Source organism: Scylla paramamosain, chromosome 13 (genome assembly GCF_035594125.1).
Source record: "Scylla paramamosain isolate STU-SP2022 chromosome 13, ASM3559412v1, whole genome shotgun sequence".
Taxonomy (NCBI): domain Eukaryota; kingdom Metazoa; phylum Arthropoda; class Malacostraca; order Decapoda; family Portunidae; genus Scylla; species Scylla paramamosain.
This window is the reverse complement of record NC_087163.1, coordinates 23,665,099-23,692,847: the sequence shown is the minus strand read 5'-3', so window position 1 is coordinate 23,692,847 and position 27,749 is coordinate 23,665,099. Positions and strand designations below refer to the sequence as shown.

Here is a 27,749-nt window from a genome sequence, read left to right as displayed (position 1 = left end):
ACCCTCAGTACTGTATTTAAAAGGGTTTTTACTTTGGATGAATCTGAATTATTGCCAGAAATGTTAGCAAAAACACATTAAGTCTAAAGGAATACAACAAACAATACAAACTATCCATACACTTTAATATTCTTTTCTAATATATCTATCTAATATGATCATGTTCACAGGAGGGTTGTAGCTAGAATTATATATATATATATATATATATATATATATATATATATATATATATATATATATATATATATATATATATATATATATATATATATATATATATATAATTCTAAGTTTCATTTACAAGAGTGGTTTTAGAGTTGATCAATATGCAGAATGTACAAAACTTAGCCATTTTCCTTTGTTTACAAAGTAACTTCACTGGTTCAGAATACTACAAATTCACAGATAATCATTACTAATGACTGTATAAAAATAAACATACTGAATTAGTACAATGCTATACATATATATTTATTGTTTTTTGATAAACTCCAAGTCCACTCTGATTATTCATATTTGCCACACTGGCAATGTGTGTTTTAGATTCCTCCTGTGAGCAAGACCTTGAAAACACAAGGGAACATTTATGTACAATGTTCTGTTTGGTATTAAATGCATATCAGATCTTCCATTTTAACATTATTCTTAATTTCAAAATATGAAAATAAATGTATTAAAAATAACGAAGCAACAGGCAACTTGTGAACTTTAACTTGTTTTTTTTTATTTTTTAAACAAAACTTAATTTGATATTTCCACCTATAATACATAAGTAATTACATCCATCAAAACAGAACATTTTCAAAACTGCAGGAAAACAAAATACAAAGATGCTAGAGACTAGTGATAAGAACATGCTTATTAGAATAGCCACAAGGCTTAAAAAAAATAAGACGATAAAAAAATAATAAAAATAAGTAACTAGCCTCATGGGTATTCAGTGTACCTGTGCCAAATTGCAGCTCACATTGTAACTTGTGCTCTCTGGATGTGGGCGGTTGCATTATTTACATTTGACATTACTTTCCCTGACCCTACATTAAAATAAATTCTGTGTGAAGAGAATGATATAACTGACAAGTCATACTGTCTTGATTTTATAATACATATTTCACGCAACAAGCTTTACCACTCTAAACATAACTGAGGCTTTGTAATAACCTCCTGTAAGTACAGTATAAGTCATCAGTCATATAATAGATCTATATTCTTAGTTATTGCTTGAATAATACAAAAATTAGTTTACCAAATATGATCTTGTAAAGATAAAACATATTCATGAGACCCTTCACTTGTCATATGTTTGCCTTCAAGCAGTTACTAAGAAATAGGTAGAGGAGTCAGGAAGGTCTGAAACTTGCATATGAATACACACTGACCATGATCTTGAGTACAGGACTCGACATAAAAATCTGGAACTCTTAAATTTCTATGTACAATGACACTTTACATGCTTTTATAAAGCAGTTGAGAGGCCATAAAAGAATATAAAGAAAAAATGAGAAATATTCTTGAAAATGTATAAAGTATAAGGAACTGCAAAAAAATAAATACCTTATGACTGACTTACATTTATATGAATGAATGAAAAACCAGCTGCAATCTAACCTCAAATATGATAATGAATTTGCCATTATTTTTCACGAGAATAGATCAATTTCAGTACTAAGAATTACTATTTGTAAGAGGGGGAGTTGGTATGGAAGTACTTGGGAATATTTTGGCATTTAAAGTACACTAAATAACAAAATAACACTGTATTTGTGTGCCACATATCCAGATAACAAAGGTCTAATTATGAATATCAATTATGATATTTGTATAAAAATGCAAGTAGTGCAATTTCTGCATATGAACATCTTTCAACATACTGTACTGAGTCTTTACTCTTCAAGAATTTTCATAACATTATAAATAAGAAAACACTTCCTACAGAATAACTATAAATGACCATTTATGTTCCTTCCTAATCCTATTCCTTCTTATCCCTATCCACTCAAAATATTTGCTATAAACTGTATAGAAGTACTTAATCTCTCCATTTTACTAAACTTATGCTACACTAAGTCATTCCTTTCTTCTTGCTTTACCAAATTCATATATCACTCAGACTCTTCTTTATTCTCCTTATAAAACACAAATAATTTCTCAAACTTTTCTCTGTTTCTGAAAAAAGGGGAAAAAAAGTATATAGGTATATATTGTAAATCCCCACAGCTTCAGGTCACTTTCACCTAAGTGTTATTCAGCAAAGTATGTAACTACTGTACTAATACTTTTCTTCTGGGAGCTTTTGTCACTGCATACCTATTACAGTATCAGCAAATGGAGAAAATATTCAAACAAAATAACTAATAAAAAAAAAAACAATAGGGCTGATCAAAAGCATATATATATATATATATATATATATATATATATATATATATATATATATATATATATATATATATATATATATATACACACACAAGTATTTGTACTTCCAAGAAATATGTATCTGGTCTCCACACTAGTGGATAAATTCACTTTGAACTAAAGGTTCTGGCAATCAATCAAGTGAATGAAGGTTACTTGCTTCAGGGCAATACTCATATGTTGAATAGGACTGCATAATAAAATTAAGAAAATTTCATAAAATCAAGATTTTGTGGGAAAATCTGGATAAGTGGCACTTATACAATATCATTACACTGCCAAAATACATTGTATATTCATTCCAACATTAAATTATACAATTTCATGTATTTGAATTGACTTACAAGCCTCATGATATATGTTATATATACTATATACTTTACCATCCATTCTATTCACAGTTCTCTTTTTAAGCCCCAAAACCCCCCATTAGGAAGCTAACTATATTTTTACTGCATTAAAAAAATTGTGAGCAAGATCTGTAATAAGAGTAATGACTGCAGTCACTCTTATCTTGGTAAGAATGCCTTGTTAAAGACAAAAAAATAAATACTCTGACAGTAAATACATAATATGCAATTAAATGTATCTTCTAATTACATTAGATATTTACAGATTTACTTAGTCATTTTCAGTAAGATTTAACTCAATATTATGTTCAAATTGAATGTCATTACCAGATTGATAGATTATAATCTAACTGACTAAGTGCAGAAATGAGAAAGCAAGCACCAACCTAGTTAATAATGAGACTTGTTTAATATTGGTGTTTCAACTATAAGGAGCATGCATTTATACAGTAGTTATGATTCTTGGATTGATAACTCTCTCAACAGCATTCAATGCCTTCTCATTATAACACATCCTACATCTCCAACACATAACAAATTAAATATATAGTTAACATAAAAGCAAAATGTGGTGTCCAACATTATTACTTACATCAAAATTTGTATGGCATTTATATATTATCAAATGTCACATCTAAAGAAAGTATTAAGTTTAATTTCTAATTATAATTTCATTTTTATCAAATCAATTGCATAGTATCAGTTTGTGTAACACTTTTCCTTCTGTATATTTACATGTTCAATCTCTTATCCAAATTTAATTAACATCATGAAACAATACAAACTTCTTAGTATGATGGCGGATTTGTTAAACTTTGTAAGTTATTTATATCAACACTGATATTTGATATCATTTTAATTTTGCCATGAGATTATGATAAAAACCAAACACTTCTCTTGAAAATTACCATTAAGCATGACTGGTTAATATAAGCATTAAAAATTCTATTCATTTGATAATTTTGAAATTGCAGCAAGAAAACTAAATCTATTTCAGATATATACAAGCTCCATGTACAAGGAAAGCTGATGGTGTAAATGTGGGCAAAGATGGATAAATGTGTATCTGCTACATTCTTATTCTAAAAGAATGTACATTATGGTTACTATACAGTATTATCTGAAATGTCAACTGAACATCTAAAGGAAAATCCTATGTTTTTTTAATGACAATTACACAAATAAAGTGACCTGCATGGTTGGCTTATTGCATAAAAATAATTATTGTCTTAGCTAATGAACAATACAAGCACTGACTGCAATATAATGCAAAGAGCACCATTGTGCTACTATTGTATGCACTTCTGGGTTATGCAACAAGTATAAACCACAATCATAGATGCACTTAACAAGTTATGAATTTTAGCAGTATAAACTTCATATTTTAATGTTTTGAAAGATGAAATTTTTACTTATCCTGATACATCTTAAATAACCCAGAGATAATTTCAACTAAATTGCCAACTAATATTTAGATTGTTCTGATAAAGTTTAAAATACTTCTTTGAAGAGCTCCTCAAAATGCAGTACACATGAAAATGTTCCAAGCAAAATGAGTACTACTTAAGTCATCCAAGTGTTCAATTTTTTAGGTTATGGTACACACTCTTTAATCCATGGTTACTGTAAGAGGGAAGGGATCACCAAGATATGTGATTGTCCAAATAAATATAAAGTGTATTAAATATTCAAATATAATTTTGAAGAGGTAATCCACTTTCAAACAATGAATACATGAACAGAAAAGCTATATGTTGCACTATTAGTGAAGAGTATCTAGTTAAGTCTCCAGGAAAAATTAGAAGCATGAGAGAGAGAGAGAGAGAGAGAGAGAGAGAGAGAGAGAGAGAGAGAGACTAAGATCTGCTAAGGAAGTCAGTATGATGGGGTAAAGCAAGCAATCAACTATTATGTGATCCACATTAGTGTGTGTGTGTGGAAGAAGTGAATCCACTGCCCACTACTGGGGTTTATATATAATAAGTGGTGCAGTTAGCCAGAGTTTTTAACCACATAGCCAGTCCTAAGACATGAGGCATGGAGTGCATGTCTTCATACTCACTGTGACACGAAGGCAACTAAGTAGTAGTGATGGGGCTTAGGACCCCTTCCTGTATGGCCCGCTTTTTTTAAACATTGTGTTAATTATGAAGCAGCAAGCCCCACAGTCGTATTTGCCTTTACTAACCCTGCAGTCACGTTTGCTAAACACCGGATACAAGCCCCAACGTTGGGTTAGTATATACTAAGCTTTCCACATAGGTTGGCGGCTCTGATTCCCTCAGCAACAAGGAAAAGTTGTCAAACCTTGTTACTTCTCATTTACTAGATCAACTTTTGTATTTTTCTTCCAGCTATAGCTAAAGAAAGAGGTGATCTATCCATATATGCCTTCAGAATCATCATACAACATATAATAATGAAGAAATCTATGACTGTATAGAGATGTTAGGAGTGATCATGAGTGGCTTGATCAGAGGTGAAGGGCGGACCTATTTTGGCTTGTAGTATAGTTAATAGTGAGTGTTTCTCACGTGCAAGATATTCCTTTGTGTACAGTATTAAAAGAAAAATGAAGATCCATCTAGTTACTTTTAAAAACTGAAAGTACACAGGCCTGTGTCGAGGCCAGTGGAATTGCCTTCCAAGAGATGAGTGGGTTTTATAATTCTTGATATATGGGAATTATAATAGTATTATTGATATTTTCTTTACCCTCATACTAACAAATAATAATCGTGCCTGCTCTAAAAGCAATAGCAGTCAAAAATAATCCCCCATAACCAAACTAAACCTGACTAAACTTTAAAAATTGCTGTCAACGTTATAAATAATTTGCAGTGGATATATATGGAGCTCAAATTACTCAGAATGAGGAGATCTATTTGACAAGGGTAAGAAAAAGCCATGTTGAGACTCTTGAAAGAGTAAAATAATACCGGGACTTGTCAACTCACAGTGGACGCTGGTCATAAACAAACCATTACTCTTGGGCTGCAAATGCAGTCTCCCAAACACACCCAAATGCAGCATTTCAAACACCAAAATTTATGAATTTAGAGGATGTATACAATTTTTCTTTCACATAGGAACATGGTACATTTTAATATTTCTACCATAACTTTCTGTTGCATAGGACAGGTAAATATCATTGGGGTTTGCTGTTGGGGAGGGGTAGTTCTCCCCAGCATCTCTAATACGATTTCCTCAGGTTTAGTCGACCTTGCCCCTTAGTGCTGAGCTGGAAGAGTGTTTAAAAAACTGAAAATGGTTACATTGGTATTAGTAAATGCTACCACCACATTTAAAAAAAGCGGGTCTATATATTCCCCCTATGATGGGGCAGGATGGGAATGTAGAGGGCAGATTTGCTTCTTTCCAAAATTCTGAAGATCTCACCTTGACTAAACCTCTTTCAAGAGAATATTGGTATGATATTGGTAAATGTAGTCTGCCAGATGCACACATGTGAGGGAAAAGTAGAGCCTTGAACTGGGGCCTGTAAGTGTGACTAACACATGTGATACTAGTATTTGTGTAAGCTTCACACTGCACATTACACATGGATTCCCTATAACACATCTGCACATTGTATAAAATAACACAAATAACAAGGCAATTTTTTCAACTCATTAACACAAAAGTCAAGAGTTTATCATGCCTTATACTATGTACGGAATATTTTCATACCAGACGTCAAATGTTTCCAATGCCACTGACAAATACTCTCCCTAGTTAATTACAAGACATTACACTTCTCACATAATTTTCTGGAACGAGTTAATAATTTACCAGTTGCAATCTAATATCCCCAATATGTAATATAAACATGAATACTGGATACCTGATACATCATTTGATATGGAACAAATCATCTATTAGCACTGCACTTATAAGAATTCCTCAGAATTTTACAATTTTGACTGTTTCAAAATTCATGTTTGAATAGAATAATAATCATGATTGGTATTGTTAACTCATGTTGTGTGTGTGGGTGTGTGTGTGCACGTTATAATGAAAACACATCTAATAGCTTTAAACTAAATTCTTCTGAGATGCAAATCCTTTATGCTTGTACTTTGTTATGCCTAGGATTATCATAAAAACCAATTATATATTCTAATAAACATATCTCCAAACCAATTATAAAGTTTAATGATAGGACTTTAATGATAGGACTCGGAGTATTCACGGATCATTGTTCATGTATCACACTGCTGTAATTGATAAGAGTTAAATACAATGTTCATATACTACATGAAAGATATGAAGTTAATAGACAACAGAATGCTTGGAGCTGTAAGCTTATTTTAGGAAATCCTAAATGATTTTGAGTTATTGCTGAAATTTTGATGTTGAAAGCAAAAACAACCTGCAAAAACAACTTGAATTCTATCTTGAAATAAATTATCTATAAGCAGTACTTTTGGGGGGAGAGAGAGAGAGAGAGAGAGAGAGAGAGAGAGAGAGAGAGAGAGAGAGAGAGAGAGAGAGAGAGAGAGAGAGAGAGAGAGAGAGAGAGAGAGAGAGAGAGAGAGAGAGAGAGAGAGAGAGAGAGAGAGAGAGAGAGAGAGACTATACAAGAGCATAGTAAGGCAAATCTAAACCATGCTTTTACGATGCCTATCTACAGTTTCAATTGTTGAGCCTGTATACTGTTCAAATCTTGTGAAAAATACTTCCTCCATTAACTGGAAAACTCCAAGAGCACAAGTGTTGGTAAAGCTCCAGTGAGTCCCCAATACTGAACGTCACACTAATGCAGAAGGACAAATTTTGTGAGTATATTCCCTAGTATATCCATATACTATTCTGTTCTGAGTAAATTCATGTGCATAGTGATGCAGTCAGTTTTTGTTTTAATCACTTGGAAGTTGTGAATACCCATTAACAAAAGCACACACACAAAAAAGAAAGTATTACAGCACAAGGTTTGCATGAACAACATTTTGGGTTATGTTTTCTTACAGCTACAACTTGACCATGCCAAAAATCTAACACACCACACCTAACTTTGGTGAAAAAGCTATTTAAAAAAAGTAAGAAAGATTCAATGAATACTAGTAAAATAAATAAAATAACAAGCACTAACATAGCATTCATGAAAGTAACTCTGATACATACAGTAAATTTTTTATAAAAATTTGATCAATTTCATATACTGTAAAAAATGCATCCAACCATTACTTTATAAAACAGTCCATTATATCCAGTTACCACTTATGGGGAAGTGCTGGTAATTCATGTCATCAAGCAGATCACTAAGACTTGAGTTCTCCACATTCACAAATTCAGAGAATACCACATGGTAACTAGAATCTGGACCAATAATAAATGGTTGTCACGGACACAGGAAGGCACAACATTTTACGTATGTCCTTGAGAAGGACGTAAAAATACTATTGTGCAAAATATGAACTAATTCTCTAAGATTTTAGAATAATGCCAAACCATGCTAATATTCTTTGAGTGAAGAAGATAAAAGAAGTTGGACATATAACAAGATTCTGATAAAATTTACCTCAGGATATATGGCTGCTTTTATTGGAATTCCATTTGATGCCAATTTTAATTCTCATCACTTTAAAAGTACAGCAAAGGTATATTGAAAAATCAATATTTATAAAAAGGAGTACTGCTATTCTCTTGCTAAAAACCAAGAATCACTTGCACTACTAATTAAATAATGGCAGTGGAATTTATACAATAACAGAGTTAATTAATTCCTGTTATCAAAACAATTTTTCAAAACCTAATGTGATAAATAGAATTAAATATTTTAATGTCATGCATTCATAGCAATAACAGAAAAAAAAACCTTAGATATATATATAAATATATATATATATATATATAATATATATAATACAGATCTATTTCATCTATATGTAATGATTGGATATGCACTTCATAATGGCATGATTTCTAGGATTCAAATAGTGAAGTGAATACTAGATACAGTAAATTTAGAGAACCAATAACAGTTTATGCAATAATGAACATGATCTGCATACATAGTAATAAAATCAATAACTACTTTATATCAATGAAAATTGTCTCAATTTTTCTTTAAACTAAATCTACTGAAACAAACATACCACAAGCTTGACTTTCCAGTTGCTAATCTTGTAAAATCTTTTGATTACATAAAACAACGGATGGCAGAGACTTCTTATCGTCAGAGTATTTATTCAAGAAAAGATTAATAAACTTATGTTTTTAATATTTATATAAAATGCAGATAATGAAAAAGCAAACCTGTAGAATTTTTACAGGAATAATGAAACATTCACACAAAACAATGACAAATTATTATGATAAGCATTAATCCAAGGCATCCAAGACAAGAGTGACTTGTCAGGAATGCAATGTTAGGATAAAAATTTAATTTAGCACTGGCAGGATATTACTCTTTGAAAATTATTATCTATGGAGGACCTGGTAGTAAGACAACAAACACAGACTAAACAAGAAAACCTACAAGCCAATTTAGGAAATGCACCCAGGCTAAACATCACACCAACATCCCATGATAACCATTTGTGGCTATAAATCCTTGACGTCTCTTATAAATTACAAGACACTTTCATCAATCATGTCTGTATTCCATAAGGACGACACATGATGCTTCAGAAATGCTACTTCATGTCAAGGATATGGGGAGCATAATGCTTAATCTGAGGCAATCTACTGAATACAAGCCTACATAGTGAGACTATAAACATCATATATAATTCCTCCCCACCCACCCTTCATAGACTGTAAAACATTTACAAAACAATATACAGTACCATATTTTTTGTGGTAAACTTCATCAAAATATTGATTTGACCTCAACTTGCTAAATCCAATTTGTGAGGCCTACTTCCTCTCAACAGGCATGTAGGATTTCCTCTTCTGAAGGAGTCCTCACAGTCACTGGCTGGAAGGCAAACCATATTTGCTTTGTACTGGGCACATGAGCTGGTCAGAAATTTGGCTCTGAAATGGGAGGGAAAAATATCAATAAGAAAATCTACAGAGAACATGAAAACTATGAATTTTCTTCTTATTCATAATAAAATAAGTTCTAATCATTGAGCATCTTTTTTTCATGTTTTAAAATTCTTGAAGCATTAATATATTATAACAAAATTTCATTCACATTCTTTGTCGTGGATGTATCTTTAATTAGACTGGTATCACATTCAAGCAACAAGTGGAGCTGTGGTGTGGCTGCCAGCATCTGTGAATGGTGATGAGCAAAGCCAGCAGGGTTGCTTATATTCATTCTCTGTAGCACTATCACTTTATTCATTTTCACTATGCTAAGATAATTTCAAGGTGACATATAAAGAGGACACATCAAATAAAATGACTTGGTTTGATCCTCAAGTGGGCAAGCGTAAATACCTGTTTATTTATAGTCAAGGTTTGCCATTCACTCTGGTATGATATGAATTTTGATCAGCATGAAGAACCAACAATCACTAATGTGGGAAAAGTCTTCACAAAATAAATAACATTTGCAAGAAAAATAGAAAAGATCATTATAATAATTAATAAGCATCTAAAAATCTGCATCCTTCAGAGGCTTCAAGGTAAGTATCCTCTCTCTTCCTTTTACTGAAATTATACAAACCTTATACAAAATATTCCAAGGCATTCTTCTAAGGGATTGTTCTATGCCTGATGCATCTGTAAAAGTGCTCAGTTGCTTAAATACAAGGCTAGACAAATACAGTGCTGCATGAGATAGAAATTCTCTTCATAGCAGCACAAAAACAAAAAGCTTACCTCATCTAGTGGCCCCTCCAAAGGCTTAATCATCTTCATCCTCATTGGGGGCCTCATCAAATTTACCACTTGCTATGTCTGCTCGAAGGGTGGCCAATTGAGTTGTTTCGTGGAAACGCTTCACCCCTCGTGGCAGGGCACGGCAAGAAGTCAGGTTCAGGTTCTCTAGATGGCTACATCTTGTTAATACTTGTCGTATTGGAGTGAATGTAACTGAAGACCCACACATATTCAGGTACCTGAAAATTAAGATATAGAAGCATAGAAGCATGAAAGCAGCTCATCAATAAACAAGCTATGGCAAAATTAAGTATTTCTTCACAGTCTGTTACATATAGAACCAATAACAAGTTAATGCTTTTTATCATAACCAGATACTACTTTATTGAAAAAAAATCATAGCCACAATATTTCAGGAATCTGAGAGATTTCAATGGCCATGTCACTGCATAATAAATAACGAACTACAAGTATGATTTCCCATGTTTTCTTTCTATAATAAACTCTTTAATTCTAACACAAACTCACCTGAGCTTATTATCAGGCTCTTCTGATATAGCCATCACAGCTGCATCAATACTGTCTGCATTAGCTGTCCACGACAAATCTAATTCTACCAAAGAGTGCTGCCACTTTCGGACCACCAATTCCAGTCTGTCGGAATAGCTCTTGGGTGAGGTTGATCCAGCAAGAAACAAGTGTTCCAAATCCCAAGGTGGAATGCGAACTAGTGAGGAATCAGTGATGTTCATACACCTGGTTTGGAGAAATACGTCAAACCGGAGACATGCATCTTGATCATTTGTTTTTACATTCTAAATGAAAAGTATCACTTTAAACTACAAAATACGCATACAAATTACACTAAAGTTTAACCACAACACTTCTGGGCTCAGGGCATGTGTAACTAGTTTAATGAATAGGTTACAGCAATTGCTAGCTGTTTACCATATACATTTCCAAATTGATATTCATTCATTGCCAAAGTATGCAGCCTGCAAACTTTCTATCAAGAGATGAGAGTCAACAGTCATCAATATAGTCATGGAAGCTGATTTTCAAAATTTACTTAAACAGGAAAACCATAATCCTAAATTCCAACTACTGGATATAGCTCACTTTTGGTGCATTTACCATCAACTCATCCCATCAATAGCCTTCTCCTTTGTTTTACAACTCTCACACCAGATCCAGTTACCTTCACCAATCCCTCTCATTCTCTCCAGATGCTCAGCACATCATAATGCTCACACCTCTGCTTCAACAGCCAATTTCCTCACACCACCACTTCTTACCACTTCCTCATTCTTCACTTAACCCATATGTGATACTCCACAAGTGCTTCTAAAATGCCTCATTTCCTTTATATGTAATCTTCTTTCTATTCCTTTTATTTTCTTCATATTCTTATCCATTATTTTCCAGTCTTGAAATTTGCATCATAAAAACTCATGATTTAACAGTACAGTATACAGATACAGTATAATTAGTCTTCATCCACTAATAATGCAATATGCTGCTGGCAATCCCTTAAGTTGTGGCCCAGACAAAGCACCAAACACTCACACATATATCATTCACACTCTTAGCCACATCAAACACCAGTGGAAAGCAGTGGAGAGGAACACTTTCATAAACCACCATACAACACCCCAAACACTGAACAACAAAAATAAACCAAACAAAAGAACACTTACCCTCTCACATCAAGGAGACGAAGCTTGTGAGAGTTTTTGAGGACCCTTTCAAGTTCTCCATCATTCATACCCACACTAAGGTTACCATCCACAGCCAAACTTAACTCCTCCAGTTCAGGAAATCCTGGTGATGATGCCTGTCAAATCACAAGGCCTTTCCTTAATATGCAACTCCAGACACATAACTGGTCTTGAGTATACACACAGCCAGTACAAATGCTTCTTGAAGAGTTAAATTACAAATAATACAGAAAATCAAATTCATGACAATTACCAAGAAATGTATGTAAAATGTGGACACTTATGTAATAGATTCTGGTTTCTGGAAGTAAAGAAATTATACATACTTGTTCTGACAGGGATGTCTGAGCAAGCCTGACCATTGAGTTCGTTAGCCTCAAAGTCTTCATATTTGTGCAGCCCTTTTGTAACCTCTCAATGTTGATCAAGACACAATCACGTCCAACGGTCATAACGTTTGACAGGTCAAGTGTTTGAAGGTTTGGACAGTTATCCTGGAAAAGAATCAGTCAGTCAGTGTTCCATTATCACACTTATCCTCATGAAAATATCCTATACAAAGAAGAAAAATAAAAAAATAAAAAATAAATCAATAAAGATCCCCAATAAAAACAAGTCACACAGCCAGTGTGCCAATATACTTCATAAACTTTCCCCATCCTTTTTTTCCCCTTGAAAAGCATGTTGTCAACAGGGAAGTACTGTTAGCAATACTCACAGATAGTGATTTGATGAGTGATGGCATATTGGACAGAGTATTGTTGGCCAAGGTGAGATGAGTTAGCCTGTCTTTCATTGTAGATGCCAAGTCTGCTAATGTCTGCTGTCCCACAGCACACCGAGGGGTTGGCTTATGAGACTGAAAAGAAACACTTAACTAATATACCATAATCACTGAGTAAAACTTATGAACCATTCCAGGCTTTAGTTGTGAAAAATTTACATCTTGTCTGCTTTGGAAAATGAAAATAATTTTCCTTTAGATATTTCTGATTTTAAATACAGCAATGAGAAAAGAAAATACTAATTTCCCTATGCCCAACTGTAAGTGTTGGGCAAAAGAAAATTAAAAATATGACAAAAAATAAGGATATCATTCTCTCTCTCTCTCTCTCACTGATACCATATATGCAGAGGCAGATCAGGGGCAGGTAGCCCAGAAATAAATAGTGACAACAATCAAAACATTTCAACAAGCTAATAATGATTACCTCAAGACTCAGCTATGGAATTTCCAGATCTATGCATAAAAATTCAAGTTTTCAAACTCAGCTACATGACAGACCTATCAATATGTGCTACTGACAATGGTAACATTAGTCATGGGTCAGATTATTTAACTGGAAGAGCAAAATCCAATGGATCATCTAGTAATATGGCATGAGTTCACAAGTAACCACCATAACGACAAATAATTCACATACTAAACCAGTAAAGTGAAATGACTTACTGCCATGACATTAGTAAGATCCAAGCGCTGGAGCTTTGGACAGTTGGACAAGTAAGTATGAAGATTTTCTGAATGGATTTTATGGCAGTAGGAAAGGTTGAGACCAGTAAGGTTTGGGCACAACTGCACCAGCCTTGGCAGGAGATGTGGTGTCACAGCTTCATTCCATCCAGCTGAAAAATTGTCAACATGTAAGTCATAATAATGAAAAATTTATACAGGTCTCAGACTTGGTTGTAAGGTTAACCATAATATAGACTGACAGTGCCAATCAGTAAATAAACAAATGAATTAATACAAAATGGTGGTCATGAAACTACAAAGGCAAAATGCAGGATAATACAACAGAATGCCTATTTAAGGTGTCCAGGTTTGAGGCAACATCTTATGAGTGCCTCAATTCACCAAATGTCCTTACTTAGTGTGGTCAATTCTTACCTAAGGTGAGGTCATCAACATTACTCAATCTGTTCTCCAACAGCCACAACAGTTTCTTCTCATTGCGATGACGAGGCTTGATGCGTCCTGTGGCGAGGTCAGCAGTGTGCCACAGGCGTTTGTCTGCTGAGACACGTCTCCACAATCTGCAAACTCTTGATGTTCTGTTGATTAAGTTTGTCAATATAATGTCTTTCACAGAAGATGTTTCAATATTTTTTTATCTCTATTCTTGCATATCAGCTAGGTTGTCATACATAATGAAGCTCAATGATTGATAAAATACATTTGTATATATGTATGTACCAATTTACTACCTACCTATATTTAAAATGAGTGAAAGGGAACACCCTACTCTAATTTACTGACCACCAAAAGAAATGGTGATGGCTGATAGAAAAGGTTCATTTGTTTGCGACTTGAAAGATACAATACAACATGTTAAAAAAAATAGAAAATTATCCTATAGCTACAATTTTCTTTAGAGAGACATGAAAATATAGAGCAATGTGAATAAAAAAAATGGTCCATACTAGGGGTATTAAAAAAAAATTTGTCTACCTACATGCTGTGATTAGGTTAATGCAACCATACATAAATATGTACACATACATAGGAGGTGGCAATTATCTTCCTCTGATGCATCAAATCCTAACTGAGAGTGGTGGGATGTCACTGACAAGCACCTAATGACAAAGCCAAATGACTGAAGGCATCATTTTATAAAATGCCAAACTTACTAACACAACTAAATGTGACACAGCCATGAACACCAATAAATTTCAAATACAGTCAGCAAGAATGTCAACCTTGCAGTGTTATAAATAACACTATATTGTAAATAACAGCAACAACTGTAATATCACTCTCAACCACTGTTTTCAGTCTCTAAACCAGTGAATACTGAGCTATTCTAAGCTACATCATTTACAGCTTCAAAATGAACAAATAGCTACACCTAGTTTGGGAATTCTATATACCTACCTACATGATATACCTACATGATATAAGAAAATTTCTTAGAAGTATTAGATTAAAATAATTACTCACTTCCACAGTGAGTTATCTTTCTTTGATAATAATAAGAATGATAATAAGACTAGGTACCTACATATCCTGACTTTTTAAATGATTTACTGTCTATAATGACAAACAAAAATGCAAAAGGCAATAATTATGAACCTAATCTATTTTGATTTATTTTTCATAAGTAAATTAGTGATGACTGTAATAGAAGATGAGGAAGGCAGAGTAAGGTGGAGATGATGATCCGCAGTAGCATACCATAAAGGAAGAAGCAGCAGCAGAAGAAGAAGAAGAAAAAAAAATGGTGTCTGACATTGTCATTATAGATTATAAGAACAGATTTATATGAGTAAGTATGTATACAACTTTTCTTACTTTTAGCCTTATTCTACCAACAGTAAGTTACTAAAGCTAAACAGAAATTATCAACTCTTTACTTCCTCATATCTACAGAGAGAGAGAGAGAGAGAGAGAGAGAGAGAGAGAGAGAGAGAGAGAGAGAGAGAGAGAGAGAGAGAGAGAGAGAGAGAGAGAGAGAGAGAGAGAGAGAGAGAGAGAGAGAGAGAGAGAGAGAGAGAGAGAGAGAGAGAGAGAGAGAGAGAGAGAGAGAGAGAGAGAGAGAGAATAGTAAAATATCACGGCATGTTAATATATTCTACACAATTCATTAGCAAATTTACAATGTGAAGGGGAGGACTAAGGCCTTAATGCAACTTGAATGCTCTTCATATTGACAACCAATCAGTTGTCTTATAAAATTCAACTAAGCAGGCCTGGGAGAGGTGTTGAATATCTGTATTGGTTATTCCAAGTCCATAACATGATCAATACCATGTGAAAAAAACATTTTTAAAGGACTTCTGAAATGTTTCAGAATACCTAAACATTCAAATATACAAGTTATTTTCATTTGGCATCTTATCAAATTTCAACAACAAACAAAATTTATCTTCATTCCTTGAGAGATGCTCCCCACATGAAGTGAGATGTCAAAGAGATAGATCAATAGAGAATGAAACATCATCTCAATGCCAGTTAGGACAAGATTTGCTCTGAACTATAAGTCAGTCACAAGCTGATTTTATCAAATATATACACAATGAAGTGTAAACTGTGATACAGAATGAAAACCCAATAGAATTTGGCAGTACTAAAACAACTCCACACTGACTACGTGTTAAATGCGGTCAGTGTAATGCTGGACAACTGAATCCTCAAAAAGGGTCGAGATGTGGTAAAATTGAGTAGACAGACCCATGTCAACACCAGAGTTGTATAAGCATGGTATGATGGGCCACAGCAAACAGGGTGGGATATATTTTAAGGAAATATTACTTATTTTTATGCTGCTCTGAAACTTGTCAAGTGAAAAAGGTTTAATAAAGCGCAAAGTAGTAGGTGATTATTTCTGCAGTCTGAACTTCTTGGTACATTGATGAAGTTACTACAGTTGGGTATACCTATGATAATCTGAAAAGAACCTAGGTTGGTACAATGTGCTAGTCACCAATCATTACTGACACTGATTTTTGAGCTAGATTAGGCAGTACATGCCATGGTTGGAAAAAATTAAAGTGTTATACAAACTAACAGATAGTTATGAGTTTATATGGCTATTGCAGTGAAACTTTTCAAATAAAGAGAATTATCTTTACCAGAGAAGTTAAGAAAAGACTATAAATTCTGACACACAACACTGAAGATATACTCACCGCGGAAGAAGAGGAATTGCTCCCACTGAGCGAGTGGCCAAGTGCAGGATGTTAAAGAGAACATTTTCAGGTAACTTCCAAGCCCAGAGGGACTGAGGCTCACCATCAACATCACTCTGAATTGGACCCCACTCCACAAACTCCGATGCTTTTCTCCTTCTCTTTCCCCCTTCTCCAGGTGATAATCTGGAGTTGTCACTGTCACCACTGTGGGAACTTTTTCTCTTCCCTGGCCCCTTCTCACCCGGACTAGACATAACACTCAGAGTTCGGTTCCCATAGGACGAGTCTGTTACTGCATGGCAAGTACTGTCTTTCTCTGGAGGGAAGGTCACTTTTATCTTCATCCTGATCCCAGTCTCTTCAGAATCTTGGGAAATTTCACTCTGATAATGCATCTTCCCAGATTGTTTGCGCTTACGAGGCTTCCGTTGTGCATTTGAGTCTTTGTTTCTCTTTGTTTTCACCTTAATTTCACCACTGTACTTTATATCACCTTCATTTTCTGGCTGAGGATCATTAGCATGTCTCCTGTGGTCCTCACAAAGAATACACGAACAATCTTCACGTCGTTCACTCCCTCTGCTGCCACTGGGGTGAGCGTGTCTGTTGGTGGCACTGGGACTCACATCCATCTTCTCCACATACATCCCATCTTTAATACTATCTGCATACAGTCCCGGACTTCGAGGAGGATGCTGGTCTGGCGTGATGGGGTGATCGGATGGAACGGACTGATCAGGAGTGATGGGTTGGTCCGGGGTGATGGGCTGGTCAGGTGTCATTGGTGTGATGGGCTGGTGGTCAGATGAAGGGGTGATGGGCTTCATCCCAACATCTTCATGAGTATTATACTGGTATGGAGTTGATCCCGCTGATGGAATGGATGACGGTGTAGACCCAGCAGAGGGGATGGAAGAGGGAGTGGATCCTGCAGAAGCTGTTGTTAACACACTTGGAGGTGAACTCATATTATCTTCTGGTCCTGACATGGGACTAAAGCCTTTAGGGTCCACGTCCATTCTAGCATCTAATCCAAGGCTCTCTGTAGGCATTTTAGTCTGTGTTTCTGAAAAATATTACCCAAAAAATACTGTGGCAAAAGCCACTTATCTCCTTTTATAAAACTCTTCACTAAAGAGCCAAATTAGCAAGGCTCAGACTTGAACTATGATTTCAATGAGAGGCAGCCAATGGCTCACCACCAAGATGCCATAATCCTCTAAGGAGAGTAAATAGTATATGCTTTAGTTTTTTTGGTGCAAGACCAGAGGCCCAGTGGCCTACACCATACCATATCTTCTGTACTCTGGGAGTAATAATGGAAGCAGGAGGGGCATCATGGAGTCATATAGATGACACCAGGAAGAAGTAGGCTTCCTTAAAATTACAGCTCTGTTTTTGTCACTTAATGTTGCTGCTATAATGAGTCATCCTTGACAAAAATATCTGAAACAAAACAAAAATATCAATTAACATCAGTCTACTATACAAATAGTGTGTGTGTGTGTGTGTGTGTGTGTGTGTGTGTGTGTGTGTGTGTGTGTGTGTGTGTGTGTGTGTGTGTGTGTGTGTGTGTGTGTGTGTGTGTGTGTGTGTTGCATGTAAAACTTGACAGAAATATAAACAATTCACTGCAAGTATTTCTGCATGTAAAATAAATAAAAACAAAAATAAATAAATCTTCAAATTCATCCCTTCCAGTTTGTGCATAATAAAAAAAGAATGTATGTGAATGTTTAATAATTATATATATATATATATATATATATATATATATATATATATATATATATATATATATATATATATATATATATATATATCACACAACATGGTAGGCAGTGATTAGTGGGGCAATTTATATTTAACAAAATTAATGACATAACCACTTTTACTTGTTTATTCACATCAATTTTCCGTTGATTTTTAATGACATCAATAATGGTTTAATACAATCTGACATTCGATGCTACCGAATTTCTCATCTTCAGTTGCTATGCACAGTGCAAGCAATAGGTAATAAACACGATCCCAGCAACAACTAACAGCTAGACCCGTCTTGCATTCCCTGGCACATAGAGGGCGAGACCTCAGGTCAGCGAGGCAGCACAGGTCCAGCAGCACCTCGACCCTGTTTATCCCAGTGAGGAGAGATACAAGTGACCAGTGCGGCCACACTCCTCTCTCGACTCCGCTATCTTACTCATGGCCGTCATTTCCCACTAATAAGCATGGAAAGTGGCACTGTAGAGTACAAAACTGTCATTAACTTGCCAAACTCAATAATCACAGACATTAGAGGGTGTAAGAGAGACAGGAGGGAAGTATCAGTAAGTGTTCCCAGACTCGCAAGCGACGTTTGGCTCGACCTGGTGAGAGTTCCTGAGAAAGTCACCTTTTTCTCGCTGTCTCAAAGGACTGCCACCACGCACAGAACACACAGCCACTCTCTGAGCACTGACTTACGTCACTTTGAAGATTCATGGGAGAACTCTTCCCGGATCGCGCGAAATAGAAGAAATAATGGGGAGCGGAGCCCAGCGAGCGTCCCCCTGCAACACTCAGCCTCAGGGTTTGTTTATTGTTTATGGTCGCGCGAACCAACTAACTTGTCTCTTCTAATTTGCGTTCTTAGCACTTCATGCGTGATTTTGGTCTGGAAATAATGTGCTCTCCCGTTCATATATTTAATTAAGTAGCCAGTGAACTGGTCACTTTCTCTAAAACTCTTAACTGTAAACTATAATCAGTAAAATAGCTCTCCCTACCAGTCCGACATTTTGTTGGCATGTCTGTTTCACTCCCAAGGTTCCGTTATATTGATTTTGACACTTTTGTTCCTTTTCTTTGACAGGTTAATTTAACACCGTATTACAGTACACGATCACTGATTAAGCATGATACTTTTTGAGTAAACCTAAAATACCTTTGGAATACCATATGAAGGCCAGCCAGTGAGTAGAAACAGACGCAGCCTCTGGCTAGCGAGTGGTGGGACGTCGTCTGCATATTAGGAACTTTTCATTTAATTTGCACTCTGTCTTGCCCGAGCTAATCTCAATGCATATTCCCTAAGACTGATTATCTGATGGTATATTATCGCTGCATATAGAGAAAAATTTAAACTGGCTGCACATGAATAAATATCAGGAAGTGTTTGAAAAAGTGCGCGACGTGCAACACGGATCGACCGCCTCACTTCGGGCATGGGCCATCGCGCGCACCAGATACCAATCAATTTATATACTGGTTGTTTTCATGATATCATATACAATACATCTGAGTGAAACGCTGTTTTGACCCACATTGAAAGTAAATCGAACGCTGCACTGCCGTGAATGGGATATCAAGAGCCCAATCAACACGCCAGCTCCCGCATAGAGTTATGCAAGGCTCCAAGGCAACATTGCCAAAAACTTCAATTCTATCTCATATTTTTATTCTATCTTCCTTATAATTGTATATAAGCACTCTTAACATTATTCTTCCCTACAGATATGTGTAATATAGTGCTTGCCGTGCTCTGTGAGGTGCGACTTTTTTTTTTTTTTTTTCATATAATAAAACTTTACACTAACCGATCAGTAACAAACATGAGTTATGCTGGGTGAAGTGATTTGCGATCTTTAAAATTAATACCTTAAATAAGTACCACTGTTTTGACCGCATGTTTTTTTGGAAGAGGACTATGTGTGTGTGTGTGTGTGTGTTTTATATATATATATATATATATATATATATATATATATATATATATATATATATATATATATATATATATATATATATATATATATATATATATATATATATATATATATATATATATATATATAGATAGATAGATAGATAGATAGATAGATAGATAGATAGATAGATAGGATAGATATCAACTTCCAGTCTATCTACCCATCTGCCAATTAATATATCTACCTGTTTGTCTATCTATGTATGTATTTATTAATTTATTTTCTCATTATCTTATAGTTTAGCAGACTATGGTAATTACTTGCAAATAGAATTAATGGGAACTGCGTCCTTGCTGCAGCTGAAAGTAAAAGGCTTTAGAAATGTTACTGCTGCCTGAATATTTCTATCTGAGCAACAGAGGAGTTGAGCTCCCCCAGTAACCTGGGCAGTGTGTCGCAAACTGCTCCTTCACTCACCTTATACCAGTGGCGCTCTTTATTATTATTATTATTATTATTATTATTATTATTATTATTATTATTATTATTATTATTATTATTATTATTATTATTTATTTATTTTTTTTTACTTTTCATTAATCTTACGTATCAGAAGACATCGTTGTGGGATCTGTTTAACGCATTACATTCCTATCTTGACTATCACAGCGTCAAGGCCGTGCTGCAGTAGTGTTTGCTGGATAGCCTGTCTTTGCAGATGAGTAACCAAGTGTATTTTGGGACAGTGAGCTGCCGCCCACGTGCTGTTGTCATGGCATAATAAATCTGTATGGGCATTCCCACTACTCAATAAGAGAGAGAGAGAGAGAGAGAGAGAGAGAGAGAGAGAGAGAGAGAGAGAGAGAGAGAGAGAGAGAGAGAATAATTTTGAGCCTCTCATGCTATTTATTCCTGTCACGTAGTACCTTCGAATATATATATATATATATATATATATATATATATATATATATATATATATATATATATATATATATATAAACACACACACACACAGATATATAGATAAACTTATCTATTCATTCTTTTATTTGCATACATTTTGTCCTACAGTACGTAATAATTTTAATTATATGTTTTCTTATTTTCACTTGAAGAGTAAAGGCACAAGAGAACAAATACTAGATATGTGCAACCCGCGCCAGATAAAAAAAACGTGAAAAACAAATCAGAATGCCAGCTGTTAATGTTTGATGTGTTCTGCCACGCGCTCCATGTGTTAAACAGGTGACGTCATAACATGGCCACATATCATGCGCACCACTCTTCAGGTTAAATGGCAACATGGAACCAAATATTTTCACCGCATATTTCTACCTTTAAAAATTTCCTCATGAAATTATACTCTTAAAATCCTCAGACTGAAGTGAAAAATAGAGACGCATATGCAAGTGATGCGATCTTTTCGTTATTGTACCTTGCCGAGTGTGGCCCCCGTTATCGCAAGTTGTGGCTTATTGGCTGCATTCACCGGGAATCCCTACGTTGTGGATGCTAGAGAAGACGATGGCGGCACGGCGGAGCAAAACATGAGGAGAGGAGCCACGACGAGGATCATAACGATGATAATAAAAAGAAGAAAGAGGAGCGGGAGCAATAATACTGATAATAATATTATTATTATTAAGAAGAAGAAGAAGAAGAAGAAGAAGAAAAATATGATGAAAGAAGTAGTAGTAGTCCCGTGAATCAAGTCAACAAAACTTTTGGAGGCAGTGAACAAAGCTTCCCAAAAGGTCGACTGCCCAATTTACTCAGCGACCGACGCTGCGTGAATTATTGACCCACGCACTCACCAGGGGACCGAGGGGGCGCGACAGGAGGCTACGGGATAATGCCACAGTGCCAGGAGCTTGGCGTGCCATCAGACTCACTGCACACATCACCCACACTCCTCCCTGCTCGTGCGTGGTCTAGCTTCACGCCGAGAGTTGAGCGTCGCCATGTCGCGTCTGTCATGATTCGTGACGCGCGCCGTGCACCCATAGATGGCGGCTGTGTGTCTCATCTGGAGGCAGTGCAACAGTGTGAACCAGTGAGTACTTTTCGGGCTAAAATGTAAACATAAATTTAGTGCATCTATGAAACAAAAAGAAACAATAAACGGAAAGGTAAACTCATTGATTAATCAATTCATTCATTAACACATAAACAATAACTTAAACAACAACAACAACAACAACAACAACAACAACAACAACACCGCAAGTTAGTTGCACCTTGCCCATTCTCGGCACCAAATCTTGTTCCCAAGCAGCGAGCGGCCAGTGACCCTCCTGGCGGGACGCTGGTGTGGGACGGGAGGGTCGTTGTCCTCGAGCGGCGGCGAGAAGCTGATTCTACGGTGCATTGCTGCTCCCGAAGAACACATGCTACCTACTTGTAAAACTTGCCCCACTAAGGCCGTAAACAAAGCCACTGCCACCACGAAACACACATGTGACTTGTTTTCTCTTGAAGGACCATGTACTCGTATATTTGCCATTATGGGGGCTCGCCATTTATAGAGCACGCCACGCACCACGCTCCTCGCCGGGGCAACACCTGCTGGCCCTGCACGCGCCGCTCTCACCCCTTTCCGGAAGACGCCGCCTTCCCGGATGTTTCCTGTGTATACCAGGTAAAGTAGATAACTACCTGTTGCAGTACTTTTTTTTTTTTCAAGTGTTACCATCGTGCTTACAACCTGTTTTCTTTTTTTTTTCCGAAACATGAAATGGGAACATTGTTTATAAAGTTACATACCTTCATAAATTTTACCTTTTCATTTTGCAGGTTATAGTTTTGGCATGCCAGTCGTGATTTTCAGTTGCACAAGATACAAGTACGTAGGTGGTACTGAAATGCGAAAGTTTATAAGCAAGGCGCTCCAGTGCCAGATGCAGCAGGAACACAGATGAAACCATATATTCTACTGATGCATTATGGCACAGGACTGTCGTTGCGGCGAAGAAAACGCAGCTGACGTTACCGTAAGTACTCTTGTGAAGGCATGGAAAGAAGACTGGTTCAACCCACATGCCATTTCGCCACACTATGGAGTCATTTCGCTCATAGGTCAGGTCGCCCACACTGTGGAGTCATTGGTTACAAGTGGCTTCATATTCCGTTTCATATTCCGTTACATTTGTAATTGTCCCTACAAACAAAACAATCAGTGTATAATAAAAGTACTGTCATCACTGTCATCCATTTTTTTTCAGTCAATCGGAAACTATCGTCTGACGCTGGTAAACTAGTTCCCCTCCCTTGTTGGTTATGAAGGGAACTAACTTACCAGTGTCAGGTACTAGTTCCTGACTGACTGGCCTTGTGTGTGTGTACGTGTATGTTTGTGTGCGCGCGCGCGTTCATGGTTCATTTATCTCACTTGTTTACCGCGCGTTTAGTTTTGAGTTCGTGGTTCATTTACCAGTGTTTTGTAATTGGTCATGATCATAGAATTAAAACAGTTCCTGGCAAGATGGTAGACTGCCCAGACGAGTGTATTCAGTGCCTTGTACCTATACGGGCAAGGCAAGAAGGTCTGCAGAGCGACAGGTGTGGGAGGTGGCAGCACAGGATATGTAATACTGGCGTATCTCTTGCTGATTACTGGAATTTGATTTGTGAAATCCGGTATTTCCACTGATTGGAATTGTAATACTTGCACCTTCACTGACGAACCAACCTCCCATCCAGTGGACGACCCAGCCACCCCTACAATGGAACAAGATCCACACGTCCCTGCAGTTGAACAAGAGTCTTCAATTGATGACCCACCTGACTTCCCAATGGAACCTAACCTAACACTTGACGACCCAGCCATACAAGATACTGAACTGCAGCCAGAAAGTGAAGTTACATTCCAGCTCTTTGGGATGGGCACACAGCGTGGTAGAGGCAAGCTTGTTGAGTCATGGATACACTTACAACAAAAAAAATGCAGCGATCAAATACAACTTACTGGCGGTATACTGTCCGCCCTAAAAGTAGCCCATGCAAGGCACTAAGTAGCCCATGCAAGGCACTAGTAACTCAGAGAAATGAAAAACTTGTAAAGAACAACTTACGTCACAACCATCCACCATGAACGGGCTCTGCTATCGCCACTGAAGTAACATTACAGGTGAAGAAACTGGCAGCACAAGACCTATTCAAACCAGCGTCTGCTATAGTGGATGATGATGTTCTACAAGAGATGGGAAATGCACCATGCCCTAGTCTTCCTAAGCCAGGACACTTGGCAAGAACAGCAAACAGACAGAGACAAAATTTAAGACTGACAAAGCCCAAAGACCTGAATTCTGAACTCGATGCAGCTCATATTCCTGACGACTTTCTTAGAGGTGACGTATCGGTTCGTGAGCGCCGCCACTTGATCTTCTCAACAACACAGCAAATAGGACATCTAATCAAAGCGAAGTCATAGTACACTGATGGCACGTTCAAGTAAAATTTTCTCAACTTCAGTTGCTATGCACAGTGCAAGCAACAGGTAATAAACACGATCCCAGCAACAACTAACAGCTAGACCCGTCTTGCATTCCCTGGCACACAGAGGGCGAGACCTCAGGTCAGCGAGGCAGCACAGGTCCAGCAGCACCTAGACCCTGTTTATTCCGGTGAGGAGAGATACAAGTGACTAGTGCGGCCACACTCCTCTCTCGACTCCGCTGTCTTACTCATGGCCATCATTTCCCACTAATAAGCGTGGTGAGTGGCATTGTAGAGTACAAAACTGTACTCTACAGTGCCCGCTTAAAGCCTCCATAACACTCAAACACCCCACCACATCCAAATATACACACAAAACTAACCCAAACACACCCAAAACACTCTTTAAACATCCAAAGCACACTCGAAACATCCCATATCACCTCTAAATACCCGAAAAACTCACCCAAACACACCCAAATCACCCTAAAAACATCCAAAACGCCCTGATAAACTCACAAAATTCACCCAAGATAACCAAAACGCGCTTAAAACACCCAAAACACAACCAAAACATCCCACAACACCCTAGAATACCCACAAAACTCACTCAAAGCATCCAAAACACACTCAAAATAGTCTCAACACCCCAAACTACCCACAAAACTCACCCAAACACACTCAAAACACTCAAAACATCCAAAGCACACCCAAAACACCTAAAACTCATCAAACACATAAAAAAAATACCCTACAACACCACAGAATTCGCCTAAAACACACCCAATACATCTCACACACACTCAAATACACCCAAAAGACTCCACACACACCAAAACTCACTCAAAACACTTAAAGCACCCAAAATAAACCCAAAATAAACTTACAACACCTCAATATACACCCAAACACAACCAAAACTCACTAAAACACTCTACAATATACTCAAAACACCCCTCAAGACTAAAACACGTAAAATACACCTAAAAACATCCTAAGCCACACTTAAAACGCCCTAAATTCTCCCAAAACGCACAGATAACAGCTAATATACATCCTAAACACACCTAAACAGCCCCAAAACATATTCAGAACACCCCACAACATTCCTAAATACATCCAAAACACACTTAAAACACCCAAAACACACGAAATATTACAGAAAAGTCATTGCAGGAAGGGAAACTAAGCTAAACATGGTCTTCTTGGTATTCACCTGTTATGCTTCCTCCTCCTCTTCCTCCTCCATTTCTCCTTATTTCTCCCTCCTCCTCCTCCATTTCTCTTATTTTTCTCCTACTATTACTACCTACACACCTGAGTTTGGAAACAGCTGGAAATACCTGCAAAAAACTGGAAATTACGGTAAATATTGACGGAGACACTGGAGCCGAGCGATTCCCGGATCCTTGATGACGTCACAGGCGAACTGCCACCGGCTCGCTGGCTTACGTACGTAACGTATTTCATTTTGAAATTGACCCCTACAAAAAATGAAGCTAGGCTCGAATGCATTATATATTCTAACTTGACAATTACTTTAATTAATATTCACAATATCAAAACAACTCCAACCTGAGTAGTTGTAAAAAAGTATTATATTAAATATGGAAAAAGTGTTGGAACCTTTGACACCATTAAAAACACTGAAAAGTCCATCCATTTCACTTTACGCCGGTAAAATAACACTTAAAAAAATCTGAACTATTTTTTAAAGGATTGCAACGTTAGTTACAAGCTGAAATAGAGATATAAAAAAACAAAAAAATGACAAAATCACCACTTTTAACGGGACCATAAGCCTATTCAAACTCCACATACTTAACTCAACAGGAGCGCAAAACACTTTAATTATCATAACCGATTTTTTGAAGCCATAAAATCTCCACTAAAGCCTCAAATAAAAGTGCCAAAAATCAGGTTGGGTAAAATTTACCGTAAAAACCGCCCTTTACTTACGTAAAAAATAACAGCAAATTCAGCACATTTACTTAACTGAAGCAAGAAAAACACTTCAAAAGCATCGAAATATTTTTAGAATCCATAAAAACTTGCCATACAAGCCAAATAAAATCATTCAGAAAAAAGAAATATTGGAACCCACAAGCTGGCACAGGCAACAAGCCATCATGGCGGCCCTCGGCGGCGACCTCAGTGGGGGAGCCGGCCGCCATGTTACCTCAATTATTCCTTCATGACACCAAAACCTGGCAATGTAGACATATGACTCCATCTTCTGATATGTCTGGCTTACAGTAATTAAGAGACGAAGCAAATCATGACTGAAAACACTATGTCTCGCCTCTACCTCAACTGACGGCTTGTTTACATATTGAGGAACTTTTAATATTTCCCCAAATTTCCAACTGTTTCCAGACTCATTTGTAAACAAAATCTAAAAATAAATCAACAACCTCAAAAAATGCCTAAAAAACAAATAATAAAACCCAAATAAACGAGTACAAGACACTACTGGGAGGAGGAGGGTGTTGTAGTGAAGGCAGTACGTCCGACTGAGGGGAAGCTGGCACCGCTGTACTCACCTTACGTACTCGTGCCTCTCTGGTGCTGCTTGGTAGTGCTCGGTGCAGGGAGAAGCTGCCGGGAATACGGAAACACTGGTTAATAGAGCGTGTGGGGCAAGACTGACCAGTGCTGACCAAAACTGCAGCCAGCCAGCGAGCCAGCCAGCCACCCTCCTTCCCTCTCCAGCGCCACCTATAACTGAT

At 36.6% G+C, this 27,749-nt stretch overlaps 1 protein-coding gene across 6 annotated transcripts; it reads right to left on the bottom strand.

The window, feature by feature from the left end:
* Positions 1-108: 108 nt before the first annotated feature.
* Positions 109-27,722, bottom strand: LOC135106538 (F-box/LRR-repeat protein 6-like). Of its 6 annotated transcripts, XM_064015688.1 has the most exons (13): positions 23,576-23,593; positions 23,350-23,442; positions 22,824-23,211; positions 22,401-22,612; positions 16,892-18,340; positions 14,154-14,317; positions 13,716-13,888; positions 12,984-13,124; positions 12,592-12,759; positions 12,245-12,381; positions 11,076-11,303; positions 10,548-10,786; positions 109-9,752 (listed from the first exon to the last, which is right to left on the bottom strand). In XM_064015688.1, the coding sequence occupies exons 5-12, from the start codon at positions 17,944-17,946 to the stop codon at positions 10,573-10,575; spliced, it is 2,280 nt and encodes a 759-aa protein (XP_063871758.1). In that variant the 5' UTR covers positions 17,947-18,340; positions 22,401-22,612; positions 22,824-23,211; positions 23,350-23,442; positions 23,576-23,593; the 3' UTR covers positions 109-9,752; positions 10,548-10,572. The 6 variants fall into 6 exon arrangements, with proteins under 6 accessions (XP_063871758.1, XP_063871759.1, XP_063871760.1 ...); XM_064015689.1 differs by lacking the exons at positions 23,350-23,442; positions 23,576-23,593 and adding an exon at positions 27,564-27,721; XM_064015690.1 differs by lacking the exons at positions 22,824-23,211; positions 23,350-23,442; positions 23,576-23,593 and adding an exon at positions 27,564-27,722.
* Positions 27,723-27,749: the final 27 nt, after the last annotated feature.